This window comes from Podarcis vaucheri, assembly GCF_965113315.1.
Source record: "Podarcis vaucheri genome assembly, chromosome: 2".
NCBI lineage: Eukaryota > Metazoa > Chordata > Lepidosauria > Squamata > Lacertidae > Podarcis > Podarcis vaucheri.
In genome coordinates, this window is record NC_138760.1 from 63,537,545 (window position 1) to 63,551,317 (window position 13,773).

Genomic DNA, 13,773 nt, shown 5'->3' on the forward strand with positions numbered 1-13,773 from the left:
CATCTGCTTTGCATTGAAAAGGTCTGAAACCCTGGAGAGCCATTGCCTATCATTGCAGAGAACACTTAGCTTCAGGGACAAATGCCATGTTCCTATCCCACTATAAAAAAATAGAAAGGCATATATTTGTCAATTACCTTTTTCAGCATGAGAGATAATGTAAACTATATGTTCTACCCACTATTTGAATTCCACTTGCAGAACACTGTGCTGGGTGAGAACATTTGCTTTCCATTTGCCGCCTAAAAATGATGCAAGATGGCATGCAGTCATTTCACAACCCTGACATCCAATATCATGGTGTAGTTTCAAATTCTCACACCCACAGCATTTTCCTTGCAAATAACATAGGGCATCTAATTCTCCATTTGTGTTAGGGAGATCACAGATACCATGGCACTTTGAAAAGTGCTGACAAACTAAACTTGGGTGTTTTACAAGGAAAGTTCCAAAGCAATTCTCCAGGTTCTTGCAATCCCTTTACTGACATCTAGTGGCATTTATACAAAATGCACTTTCAGGAATGTATGCAAGCCTAGAAAAATCCTTTTTTTACTTTTTACACTAACTTTCAGCTAATGTTTAATAATGCAAGTATTGATGGAGCAAAGTCAGTTGGAGTTTGGGATCTGTTTCAAGGAAGTATTCATTAATAAAATCTTCAGCCACACTTTTTGTTTTAATGCAATCTTTCTGTTCAGTAATGCTATGGCCAAAGCTAAAATCCATCAAGGAAGAACTTTGCAGGAAGTAATAGGATGAATCTGAGACACTCTGAAAGAAAATTTGTTTCTCAAGGGTTCTTATGTTACGGTTCCTGGGAGATATCCTATTGGTGTGCATCCACTTACTTCTATTCCTCTCTTCCCTGTGTCTCCTAATCCACTCTGGAAAATTGGGAGAGCAGATTTGGAGTCTGGGTGGAGACTGGAGGGCGGGCTCCAGAGTAGAATTGGAATAAAAAGAAATGGTCTCACTCCCTCTTCTGCTTCCATCACTGGAGGAACACCAACTGGATAAAACACTGTGAAATGATTTCTACTGCTCTGAGTTTCCAAACCAGGCAATTTTTTAAAAAAGCAGCAATTGAGCTGATAATATATCCTCTGGAATTAGAAGCAATACATGCGAGCCTCACAAATAGTTTCCAGTAAGTGTCAGATAACAAGTTAAAAAAACAGAAACCAGGATGCAGCTTCACATCATATTTTTATTCTTTACGACTCTGATTACCAGGTGCCGGGGGTGGGGTGGGACAACAGAGCCTTGCTTGAGAGTTTCTGTGATGTAACTGGCTGCTGCTGGAAACGGAGGGTGAATGCTGGACTAGATTAAGGGCATTTGGTTTGATCCTGCAGGTCAGTTATTTCATGCTTACCTGTTCCCTACAGCCAGTTCAACAGCTCTGTTGTAGAGAAGAAGAAGAAGAGGAGTTTGGATTTGATATCCCGCCTTTCACTCCCCTTCAGGAGTCTCAAAGCGGCTAACATTCTCCTTTCCCTTCTTCCTCCCCCACAACAAACACTCTGTGAGGTGAGTGGGGCTGAGAGACTTCAGAGAAGTGTGACTGGCCCAAGGTCACCCAGCAGCTGCAAGTGGAGGAGGGGAGACGCGAACCCGGTTCCCCAGATTACGAGACTACCGCCCTTAACCACTACACCACACTGGCTCTGGTTTCCTAGTAGTAGTAGTAGCATCTGGCTGGCCATTGACTGAGGCAGGATGTTGGGCTAGTCAGGGATAGGTAACCTGTGGCCCTCCAGATGTTGTGGGACTCCAACTCCCATCAGCACCAGCCAGTGTGTCCAGTGGTCAGGAAGTCCAACAAACTGTGGAGGGCTACACGTTCTCCATCTCATGATTACACGAACCCCTTTAGGTCCATCAGGGATTTTTTTATGTTCTTAACTCTTAAATTACATTCTGTGGTTGTTCTTGAAGTTTTCCAAAATGCCCAACATTGTACCACACTTTTTGCTAAATTTTGGGTGTGCAAAAACCAATTTGCCACCGGCTAGCTGCCTGGGTGGCTCCAGCAAAGCTTTCTGTATGTGTAACTGAGGTCAAGGATGCAGCAAGGCAAACACGGAAGCCAGACCTGAAACGAAAATGTCTCACAGCCCAAAAGGAAGTGAATCCTCTTGGAACAAGGGCCATAGAATATTGAAAACTAATGCAGAATAACCCTGTGGATGTTTTTGCACATTTACATAATAAGAGCTAAATCAATTAGTACTTGATTAGTAATTATTTATATTGAAAGACAAGCGCATTGTTTGTTCATTCAAGTTCACATCTGACAGCTGTTGGTGCAAATTTGTCAGAGGCTTGCAACCCATTAACTCAGAACACACCAACGAGAACATTTTAAACATTTTACTAAATCAATTCACACAAATCCCAAATTGCAATTATAATTAAGGGCAACAGGGTTCTTTTCTCATCAGATCCATCATCGGGACAAGACGTAAACACAAACAAGATGTGTAGCATCTTTTCTTCTTCTTTTAAAAAAACGAGAAAGGAACGCCACTTGATAAAAGCACCACAACACAGTTACAAAATAGGGTCTGCCGGTTTCTTCCACGATTAACAGACTATGTACTGCTAACAACTTCTGCATCAATCTTTACTTCATTAAAATAAAACTATAAAATCTCCTAGATTACACTAAATTCAGACAATGCCTGGAATACAGTGCATCAACAGCAGTAATGCCAACTATCAGTGCCAACATAAAAACATTTTAGAAAGTCAAAAAAGCCCTACCTCTATTCCCCTAGATGAGCAAAATTTAAAATAAGGGTCGCTCTGTCTCACAATGAGGAATAAAGAATTGGAGGGGGAGGGGCAAGGAGGCAGGGACTCTTTGCTTTCACGACTTAGTTGGCATCTAACTTGGCCATTTCTTGCACATAAATCCCTATACTCTCACTGTCAAAGAGCACAAAATAGACGGTCTTGATTGAAGAAGACATTGTTGACACAAAATAGCTGGAAATGGCTTTCAGGATCAGCTGGGCAGCAGTCTGTTTTGGGAAACCATTCCTATTAGCAGAAAATAGGGAGAAAGAAAAAGATAACGTTGCCTCAATAAGCTTGCCGTTTGCAACACCATACTTTCCAAATAACACTTATTTGCCATATATATTACCAAATTGTAACCAGGCTTCTATAGCAGGATGCCTAGATTGCAAGTTCCAGGGGAAGGTCTGATGGATAAAAGACATGGGTCTAATGTCAAGATTCACTGAGTGCCAAACTAGATGAGATGCTATTCATACAATTAGCAAAGACAAAAAATGGGCATTTTGAGGTGCAAGATGCCCCAACAGGGATCAGATCCCTAGTGTGGCAGATTGGTTTGTTTTTAAAATCATTGACATCTCTGGATTCCTCCCCATTGGCATGCTTAATATTTACATTGGTGTATTGATCAGGACCACAGTGGGAGGAGGGAAAGCAAAGGGTTAAAGCTCACAGCGTGGTGCCAGGGTCCTACCATTAATAATAATAATAATAATAATAATAATAATAATAATAATAGTTTATTTATTTATTTATACCCCGCCCATCTGGCTGGGCTTCCCCAGCTACTCTGGGCGACTTCCAAACAATATTAAAATACTGTAATACATCAAACATTAAAAGCTTCCTGAAACAGGGCTGCCTTCAGATGTCTTCTAAAAGCCTGGTAGTTGTTGTTCTCTTTGACATTTGGTGGGAGGGCGTTCCACAGGGAGGGCGCCACTACCGAGAAGGCCCTCTGCCTGGTTCCCTGTAACTTGGCTTCTCACAGTGAGGGAACCGCCAGAAGGCCCTCGGTGCTGGACCTCAGTGTCCGGGTAGAACGATGGGGGTGGAGACGCTCCTTCAGATATACTGCTTCTAATAAGCCACTCATGCAATTGCAGGCTGCACAAATGGCACTGCATCTAGTGTGCCCCACAGAAACTTGCAGAAGTATATATGGTATATATTGTTTATGCAGATGCGATGTTAATTTTAACTCAAGCTTTGTTAGATTACCTCTGAACCATTTCAACCTGTATTTGCATATTCTAGGAGAAAAATGAATTCTTGGTCGTCCTAATAGGGGTATCTCAATAAGGCAGGCTCATGTTACAGTTTTACAGAGCTGCTTCTCATTCGTACAGAGATGTGTGTATGTGGTTATGGGCGAACAGCCATAGCTGTGTCAATGTATGATTGGGATAGGGTATTGCAGAGTTTTAGGGTGGTGGTTTGGGGGAGACAGACACTAAAATGGAAACCAGATATTATTTAATGCTGAAATTTTGCACTAAAAGAAGGTCTGATGTTGAAATCTGAACTACCCATAGTAATTATTTTTTAGTTCTGGTATACAGAACTTTACAACTATTTTTTCCAGAGATCTCTTACACATTTGGTCTAGATAAGTTAGCTCTAGTATATTACAGCATCTGGCAGACTAACTCCTATAAATGGTCTAATCCTCCCACTATCCTGTTGAAAAGGGAATATCGATCTATCTCATGCCCATGTAAACCCATTTTTCAGTCATAAACATGAATGGGGCTGTTTATGAAGGTTTAATGAGGAGTGTCTGCTTGACAGATGCCTGTCCCAGAACCTGTGCTGGCTCAGAGAGAAAATGCTAGCCTTAGAAACTGTTCCTGTTTAAAAATAGGTTTGTTACTTCCTAAAACTTGTAAACTGAAATAGCAAGATGGGCATTGTCATTGAAAGTGACCTCTCTCATTTAAATATTAAACTTCTCTTCCATCACACACAATGTAGTTCTACTAAACATTGTCTCCTTTTCCTATTGTTTTAAAGTCGAGACCTTCATGCCCCTCTGCACTTGATAGAATTTGGTCAAAACAGCTCTGTGAAGGAGCCAATGACAGGAAGGGCTGTAATTCAATGGGAGAGCATCTGCTTTCTATGTAGATCCCTGGTTCAAACCTTGGCATCTCTAGGTAGGGTTTGGCATGTCCCGACTGAAACCCTAAACAGCTGCATTGCTGAGCTAATGGGCTAATGGTCTGACTCAGTATAAGACAACATCCTACGCTAAGATGAGCCAACCTTTGAAAAGTAGCCTATTCCCTTGAAAAAACGCTAGTGTTGGCGCCACCCATCAAGCAAACAGTATGCCATTTTTCAGATTGCAGTACCTCTTCAAATGTGTTTTGTGTAATATTTGCCATCTACTTTCAATATTGTTATTTTGGCTCCTGCCTAAAGTGAAAAAGCTCTTTCAGCCTGCACTTCCAAGACGGACCAGCCAGTCTTGAAAGTGGGCAGGAACAGAGTGTTTGGAAAATGCTTTCACAGTTCTGGAGTGGATGAATGCAAAACTAGCTTTCTTCCACTGCTGCTTACTGGGAGGGAGACTGGAGGGAAGGGAAAGAAGCACTCTCCTGAAAAACCAGCTTTCCCCCAAGCTAGTTATTTTTGATTGCCACTTCTACTATCCCCAACCAGCACAGATAGTGGCCAGGGGTGACAAGAGAGGTATCCCAAAAGATCCAGAGGTCAGCATGTTGTGGAAAGTTGACATCTATCATTCACACATTACTTTTTAACAAGGAGCACGCAGCAAAACATACCTGCCTTGAACTCTGGAAGAAGTCACCAGTAGCAGAGATGGTCCAACAAGTATTTTCCCTCATGGAATCTATCTGGACTCAGGATTCTCAAGACACACGCCCTCCCCAGCCACACCCACATCTCTCACAGTCCCTGCTTTGCACCCATCTTAAATGTTTTTGCCTGGCTAGATTAAGAGGATGGCAGAACACAAAGGTGCATAAAGCCCAAAGCAAAACAAAACCACCCCAAATCTGATAGGGTTTTGTTTGATAGGCCAGCCTTACCTGCCACTTCCAATAGAAGGAAACGCAATTGACTTCAGCTTCTTCTCATCTGCCAGAGCCAAGCAGTTCTTCACAGTCTTCTCCAATAGCTCCTCGCATTTGTCTGCACCCCAACTGGGGCTATTGCAATGGATCACAAACTTAGCAGGCAACCCATGGCCTGCACTGACGACAGCTGGTTGGGGGAAAAAAGTAAGTATGGCTTACTTCAATCTTCTCAATGTTTTGAAAAATGCAAATGTGACTGAACTAGTGAAGTATGTATATAGTTACTACTTTAACCCTTAAATTCCAGTGGACTGAATGGAACTACGTGAATGGCAGTTCTCCATGGTCATCTCCCATCTGAGCACATTGGTTGTGAAACACATGACCTAATTACCTCCCCCAACTTTAAAATTGGGCACAACACAACATCCTCTGTAGGTTCAATTGCTGATAATCAGCCTCCCTCAATCTGGTGCCCTCCCAAGGTTTGGGCCTACAACTCCCATCAGCCCCATCCAATGTTGGATGAGACCAGTGGGAGTTACTGTCCAAAACACCAGTTTGGAAAAAGCTGTTCTAGACAATGTCTAAGTGCCCATGTGTTTCTAATATCTTTAAACCCTGATTCCCACATGTGAGCATAAAATCCTGAATAAATGCACATACTATGGATAGGTTAAAACTATGTACACAGGTATAGGTAAAGGGTCCCCTGACCATTAGGTCCTGTTGTGACCGACTCTGGGGTTGCGGTGCTCATCTTGCTCTATAGGCCGAGGGAGCCAGCATTTGTCCGCAGACAGCTTCCGGGTCATGTGGCCAGCATGACTAAGCTGCTTCTGGCAAACCAGAGCAGCGCACGGAAACGCCGTTTACCTTCCCACCGGAGCGGTACCTATTTATCTACTTGTACTTAGACGTGCTTTCGAACTGCTAGGTTGGCAGGAGCAGGGACTGAGCAATGGGAGCTCGCCGCGTCATGGGGATTTGAACCGCTGACCTTCTGATCAGCAAGTCCTAGGCTCTTTGGTTTAACCCAACTCTTCCATAATTAATTTCTGCAAAGGCCAACTGGGAGTCTATGATACACACATAGAGAGAGACATTTCACTCACATTCCCCCCACCCCAATCTCTCAGGGATTTAAACTGCACCTCCAGCTGTGTCCAATGGCCCGTTCTTTTTGCGAAGTTCGACCACGGCCTCCAGGAATTCTTTTCCGCCTTTCTTCTCCAAAGTGCTCCCTGCACAAGGATAGAGTTGTGACTGTTCCGCATCCAAGAGAGAGCATTCATCACTTCAGGCAATTACATGGCATCATTTCTCCGAGCAAAAAGATTTTGGGGACTGCAAAGTAAGATCTAAACCTTTGGGGACGAGTCCAGAATAACTATTCTCTCCCTCACTTTCTCTCTGGTTTTGTTTTTTTTAAGATCACCCTCCCACACATTTTCATCCTGTCTGAAAGTATTTTCTGATGCAATTCTCAATGTCGGCCAGCAGGGCGGTGACATCCCTAGCGCCAGGCAACAGACAACGTTCCAGAGAACATGCTCATTCAGTGCCACTCGATCGATGCACCAACTTTTTCCCTTAGAGGGCGAGATCCCCTTTCTGTCACAGATTGCTTTAAAGACAAGTTTGCCATAAGAAGAACTTGAAACTCACCTCATCTTCATCCCTGACCCCAACAGATGGCCCCCGGGAGTGAAACAGTCTTGTGAGTGCAGCGGGCTGCTTTACTTGACAACTGCCCAGCTTGTTGAACCACCTTTAACCAAGAGGAAGAGCCTCAGTAATAAGGAGATTCTCTAGGGAACATATCCCTCTGCTGAATCGCTTAACTGCAGCTAAAGAAGCTTGACAAAAGCTGCTCTTGTGTAGGAAGGGAGCTGCACAATTTCAATTACAGCCTGAGGTTTGCACAAAGGCAGTCCACCACTAAATGGTTTAGATCTTATTTTGCAGCTTTTACTTTAACACAGAAGAAATATAAAGTAGCTCAAAAAAATGTTTTTTTTTCTAATTATAAGCACCCAAACCACAGTGCATTTTGCTTAAAGGTCGTACAAGTAGCAAGGCAAGGAAACAATGACACTGGGTTCTGGATTGAGAAAGATGCTTGGCAAATTGATTCCTGCAGCCTAATTGTAAACATATTTACTTGGGAAGTAAAATGCTTCTTTCAGTGGAACTTTCATGTGCTCAGGGTCACAGGCTGTGGTATGAAGGCTGCAACCCTACACACACTACTGAACTCTGCAAGGCTTACACCCAAGTAAACATGCATAGGATTGGGCTGTTAGTATTAAAAGCCACAATGCTGCCATACTTTGTGAAATGAATTAACTTTAGTCATACAGACAAGGGGACTGCAGTTTCTGATGGAAGTGCACATATTGTATGCTCAGTGAAATACGTTCGGATTTGGGATTGTGCCTCAAAAGAAGAGTTCTGCATACGCTACTGAAGATGTGTTATTCTTTCCTTGACAACACAGGCTAATCTTAGCAGACTTCTAACAAGGTATTAATTCATTTTATTCTACTTTGTAAAGAATATGGAACGAGTTTCAGCTCAGAGGTTTATGGTATTCTCTTAAGAGATAATTAAAGGTAAAGGGACCCCTGACCATTAGGTCCAGTCGTGGACGACTCTGGGGTTGTGGCACTCATCTCGCTTTATTGGCCAAGGGAGCTGGCGTACAGCTTCCAGGTCATGTGGCCAGCATGATTAAGCCGCTTCTGGCAAACCAGAGCAGTGCACGGAAATGCCGTTTACCTTCCCACCGGAGCGGTACCTATTTACCTACTTGCACTCTGACGTGCTTTCGAACTGCTAGGTTGGCAGGAGCAGGGACCAAGCAACGGGAGCTCACCCCGTCGCGGGGATTCGAACCGCCGACCTTCTGATCGGCAAGTCCTAGGCTCTGTGGTTTAACCCACAGCGCCACCTGTGTCCCTTAATGTATTCATTGTTGTAATCATGAATGGTCCAAAGAACATTCTGAGGGCATTTTTAAACTTCAGGTGACCTCAGCTTGGTTAGTGCCTGGACAGCAGCAGCAGAACTAAATTCTTTGGAGGAAGGAAAGGGTGAAAGTCCAAGTAATTCTTTTAAATATGTTCACATGGGCAAGATGCAGACAACTTCACTGCAGCTCCTGAAGATGACACCTGTAGCTCACAACAAGCAAAGGGTGCCAGGTTCAATCCCTGGCATCTCCAAGTAGGGCTGGGAAACATTTGTGTCTGAAACCCTGGACTCCACTGCCAGTCAGGGTAGATTATACTGAGCTTGATGGACCAATGGTTTAACATAGTAGAAAGGAACCTCCTAGCACAAACTTAATGGAAATGTTTCTAGGAATGGTAACCAACAGAGAATTTGTAAAATATACAATTCCAAGGCAAGCAGAAGGAATGAACAACATCCCTTTAGCAAGCATGTTGGGATATATTCCTGTAAAAAGAATACTAAATTGGCCAGAAATGACTGCCCAGTAGACATTGATTCTGTGCCTCTTCCCCAAGTGCAAAGTGATTACTAGGAATATATATGTTCACTTCACCTTGAATTACCCTCAAATGGGCAGCTAGACAATTCTAGTAAAGTACAACCTTATTTTGAATGGTTTTGCCTTATAAGAAGGCTCTAATCTAAGTTTCATTAAATGGTTTTTGTCAAGTTTGGGATTGATTATTGAATATTGCATTTATTGAGCTCCATCTATGGGTTGTTTAAACACTGATTAATAGCATTCAGGAGAACAGATATTTGTTCTTCCATTAAATTGCTTGTACCTTTGGCTGTGTGCATACGTATATCAATTATATGTATTAGCATTAGAGATGTAAAAGTCAAATGGCACTGCCACAGTGGTTAAAAGCAGTGCTTTTTCAGGGGATACACAGTACTGGAATCTCTTTTGGGGGGGGGCTTAAAAAGTGTGGCACTTACTGGGAAAATGTCAAGGTGAGCACGAGCGCCTGTTTTTCTAGGGGGGGGGGGAAGCACTGGTTGAAAGTATTATAATAAATAATTGGAAATTGCCTACCTTTTAATGATTTATTCAGATCTGCTAACCCTGATAAACATTTTTGTTTATGGTGTTACTTAAAAATGGGCAAGGAACATTTAAACTGGAGAGGCATGTCCTACCTGTATTGTACCACTGCTGGTTAGTTGCACTTAAGAAATGGGAATAGTGTATTAACTCTTTACACTACATTAGCTTCGCACCTTGCAGCTAAATGGTTCCTTGCTCATCACAGGCATATATATATGTGTTACTTCCACAGAATAAAGTCATTATTTCATGCTGACAAAGCAGGCATTGGCAAAATGGTGACTACAGGCTATGCAGAAACCCAAGTCTGCAAAACTGTTGCGATATTCCCCCAAAATATAATGTGGTTAGAAGGCCTTTATGGATAAGAGTTAATCATTTGAAGCTAAGCATGTGTGCACTTCTGTTCTTCCTTCCAGCAGTCAAATTAGAAGATTGTGTGCTACTGAATGAAACAACCCAGGTTCCCCACCCACAACTAGAGACTTGACATGAAGGCATATCTTCATTATAGGTTGTCATATTTCAAAAACCAAAATTCCTGACACCCGCAAAGTTGAGTTTTTTTTTTTTAAGGAAACCACCAAAAATTGTCGAACTTTTTCTCTTTTTTTTAAGAAGGCCACCTAACCCCAAAATAGCGATTTTCAGTTTTTTGGGCTGCTTCTGCTGCTTTTTCCATCACGTTTCCATACACCTGGGTTTTCCATTACAAAATTCCCCCTAACGCCATTTTTACACCTGAAAACCAGGACATGTCAGGAATTTTCCTGATGTACGGCAAGCTAGGTTAACACAAACTTGCAGTTCTTAGAAAAGAAGGGCTTGGGCTAGACTAACTAAGTCTCATTTGGATCCCAATGAAATAATAACTAACTATTCGCATTGATTTCAGTGGGAATAGGCGTTACTAACTTAGCCGAGCTACAACCTATTATTTAGGATGCATTTTTGCCTATGCTGTTCCATGTGCAATTTTGTGTAAGCCAGTTAGGATCACATGTCACATGGCCTTTGGAGCGTGTGGGAAGAGAAATATCAGAACTAGGCCCCGGCAGGCTAATGAAAAATTGCAGGGTTTCTAAAGCTGCAAGCTTGCCAGTTAAGTGAGGATGGCTTCCTAAAAAAATGTGTAAAGGTGTACTTTTTGTACCTTCTGAAAAATCAGACATCTACCTAATGAGACAAGAAACAGAAATCTTTTGAGTATTTTGTGGACCCCCTCTACATACCTGTTTTAAAAAGCATGTGGGAAATGTATTGAGTTAAATGGGCCTTCAAGAATGCTTTAAATTGACTACACCAGTGGAACTGTACACCCCCCCCCAATAATTATGGGTAGTTGTGATGAATGTGTCTTAAAGATCTCCAATTCTGTTATTAAAAAGATAAAGGGACCCCTGACCATTAGGTCCAGTCGTGGCCAACTCTGGGGTTGCGGCGCTCATCTCGCTTTATCGGCGAACCAGAGCAGTGCACTGAAACGCCGTTTACCTTCCCGCCAGAGCGGTACCTATTTATCTACTTGCACTGGCATGCTTTCGAACTGCTAGGTTGGCAGGGGCAGGGACTGAGCAACGGGAGCTCACCCCGTTGCGGGGATTCGAACCGCTAACCTTCTGATCGGCAAGTCCTAGGCTCTGTGGTTTAACCCACAGTGCCACCCGCGTCCCTCAATTCTGTTATTAGTGAGAGCCTATTTCCTCCCTCTTCCATAATATTAACCTCAATGTGCTTTGCATAGGAAAACAAAGCCAGTGAGGCGAAGTGATGGTCCAGGTCTTGATTGGACAGGCATCTTGCATTTAACCAATTTGGCCCTGACTTTACTCAGTACAGGGCAGGACTGCTGGAAGTGAGAAAAGAATGCCGATCCGCAGGGGGCAAGCTTGTTGCTGCTGATTGGTTCATGCATACACATACAAACTCTGCAGCACCGAACTCTCCATTACCTACTTCACCACCGGTGTAGAAGTCAGAGTTTGTCGGGTGAACGACAGCATCACTGTCGATCGTGGCAATGTCAGCCTGAACAACTTGCAACTACAACAGGTAAACAAATGTGCATCAACCATGTTGGTCAAAGACCCAAAACAGGATCTACATTTCCTCGTTATCCTACCTTTGGGCTTCAAAATGTGTGCCATTAACAATAACAACCAAACCCAAAAAATCTTTGTACAGGTGTATGTGAAGAAAAGGGCGGAATGTAAGGAGGACGCAGAGAAGTATCAAATACATCAACTTTAGCAGCTGACCAACAGGACAAGGACAAGGCAAGCGTTTCAGCATGTGTCAACAGCAGCTACAACCTTCTTGACCTTGCCGAAACCTGTGAAACTGGAATCTTACGGAATGTGGTAACAACATCCAATACCTGGATAATCCAGCCCAACAAAACAACTAGCTTCTCCAGTTTGATGATTATTTTCATTTTTCTGCACACAACTACCTAGACATATTGGGGGTAAGCCATGATCCAGTCGACTTATGCGGGTCTCTTGAAAATATTGAGTTGCTGAATTTTCCCAAAGTCCCCCAATGGGACTAAGGCTACAATCCTATACACACTTACCTGGGCGTAAGCCCCACTGAATTCAGTGGGAATTACTTCCGAGTAGACATGTATAGGATTGTGTTATGAAAGTGCTTAACTTTGGTTGGATGGTGCCTGTTGTAAAACTTGCCTGAAATTAGAAACGTGTGTGTGTGTTAATTTACAGCCTAAGACCACGTTATTTGAAGTTATGATAAAGTTTATTCATTAATATTTTATAAACAGTTCGTCACTTTCACTTTGATAGTTTGTTTAAATTTCAAAGATAAGGAAAAGCCACAAAATATTTTAGGTGAAGACTGGTCTAAGTAAAACTTTCTTGCGCCCTCTGTCTACTGATGCACATACTAGCATTGAGAAAAATCATCAGGTTGTCAAAATCAAATTCACTGTTTCATTAAGAAACTATTAAAAACTTGTGGAATCATTAAAAACAGTAATCTCCTCCTCTGCACACAGCAAAATAAGGCACGTGCCCACTCTGCGGTGTTTCCTGGAGATATATTTATTCACACAGGCCTTTACTGGTCATTGACATCAACTCGTTTTTAAATGTAGTCTGTGCTGTATTTATTGGCTTTTAATTTTTTTTTTAAAAAAAGTATTAGTATTTATGTGTTGTTAACTGTCTGGGTTTTTTAAAAACAACAATGAAGTGTTGTATACTGACCTAAAAGCAATTAAGGTAAATATAAGCTATTGCACCCTTCCTCAACGTAGTACCCTGCAGATGTTCTGGATTACATGTCTCTGCTTGTTGGGAGTTGTAGTTTAAAACACCTACACCAGGTTAGGGAAGATTGAGCTACTCCACAAAACCACGACATTATTATTATTAAATGTATGCCCTTTGAACGACAAGACAACTTTCTTTTTGAGCAAAGCGTTTTTTAAAAATACAGGTAGTGTCGACAATGTATGATTCAAATAATCTTTGTTTATGATAGAACAAGAAGCTGATTGAATTAAAAGCAGGGAAGGAAGCAGGGGAGCATATCAGGTCATTATCTCTCTCTATCAGTTTCTATCCCTTCCTACTTCAATGAAAAGAATCATCAGAATGGAGAAACTACTTATTTTGATGACGGATATTTAACCGTTTTAGCTCTCAAAGAATCCATATACGAAACATCCCCAAAAGAACCAACAGTCACATTCGATTATTATGGAACAATAAGTTAATGAGGTAATAGTCACATATAATAATCCACCCTTTTATGTATTTTGAGGCTTTCAAAACCTTGCATTTATTACATGAGATTAGTGTGAGCATTCCATAATTTTCATGTGACTGT

At 42.1% G+C, this 13,773-nt stretch overlaps 1 protein-coding gene across 3 annotated transcripts in view; it reads right to left on the minus strand.

Moving 5' to 3' along the window:
* Positions 1 to 2,361: 2,361 nt before the first annotated feature.
* MACROH2A1 (macroH2A.1 histone) overlaps positions 2,362 to 13,773 on the minus strand; it is a 51,544-nt gene continuing 40,132 nt past the window's right edge. For 2 of the 3 annotated variants that reach the window (XM_082211661.1, XM_082211662.1), the window contains exons 7-9: positions 7,007 to 7,096; positions 5,865 to 6,039; positions 2,362 to 3,048 (exon numbers count right to left, since the gene is read on the minus strand). In XM_082211661.1, the coding sequence (XP_082067787.1) occupies positions 2,883 to 3,048; positions 5,865 to 6,039; positions 7,007 to 7,096 (431 nt within the window). In that variant the 3' untranslated portion in view covers positions 2,362 to 2,882. Of the gene's footprint in view, positions 3,049 to 5,864; positions 6,040 to 7,006; positions 7,097 to 11,873; positions 11,965 to 13,773 lie in introns of all 3 variants that reach the window. The other variant, XM_082211663.1, reaches the window with a different exon arrangement.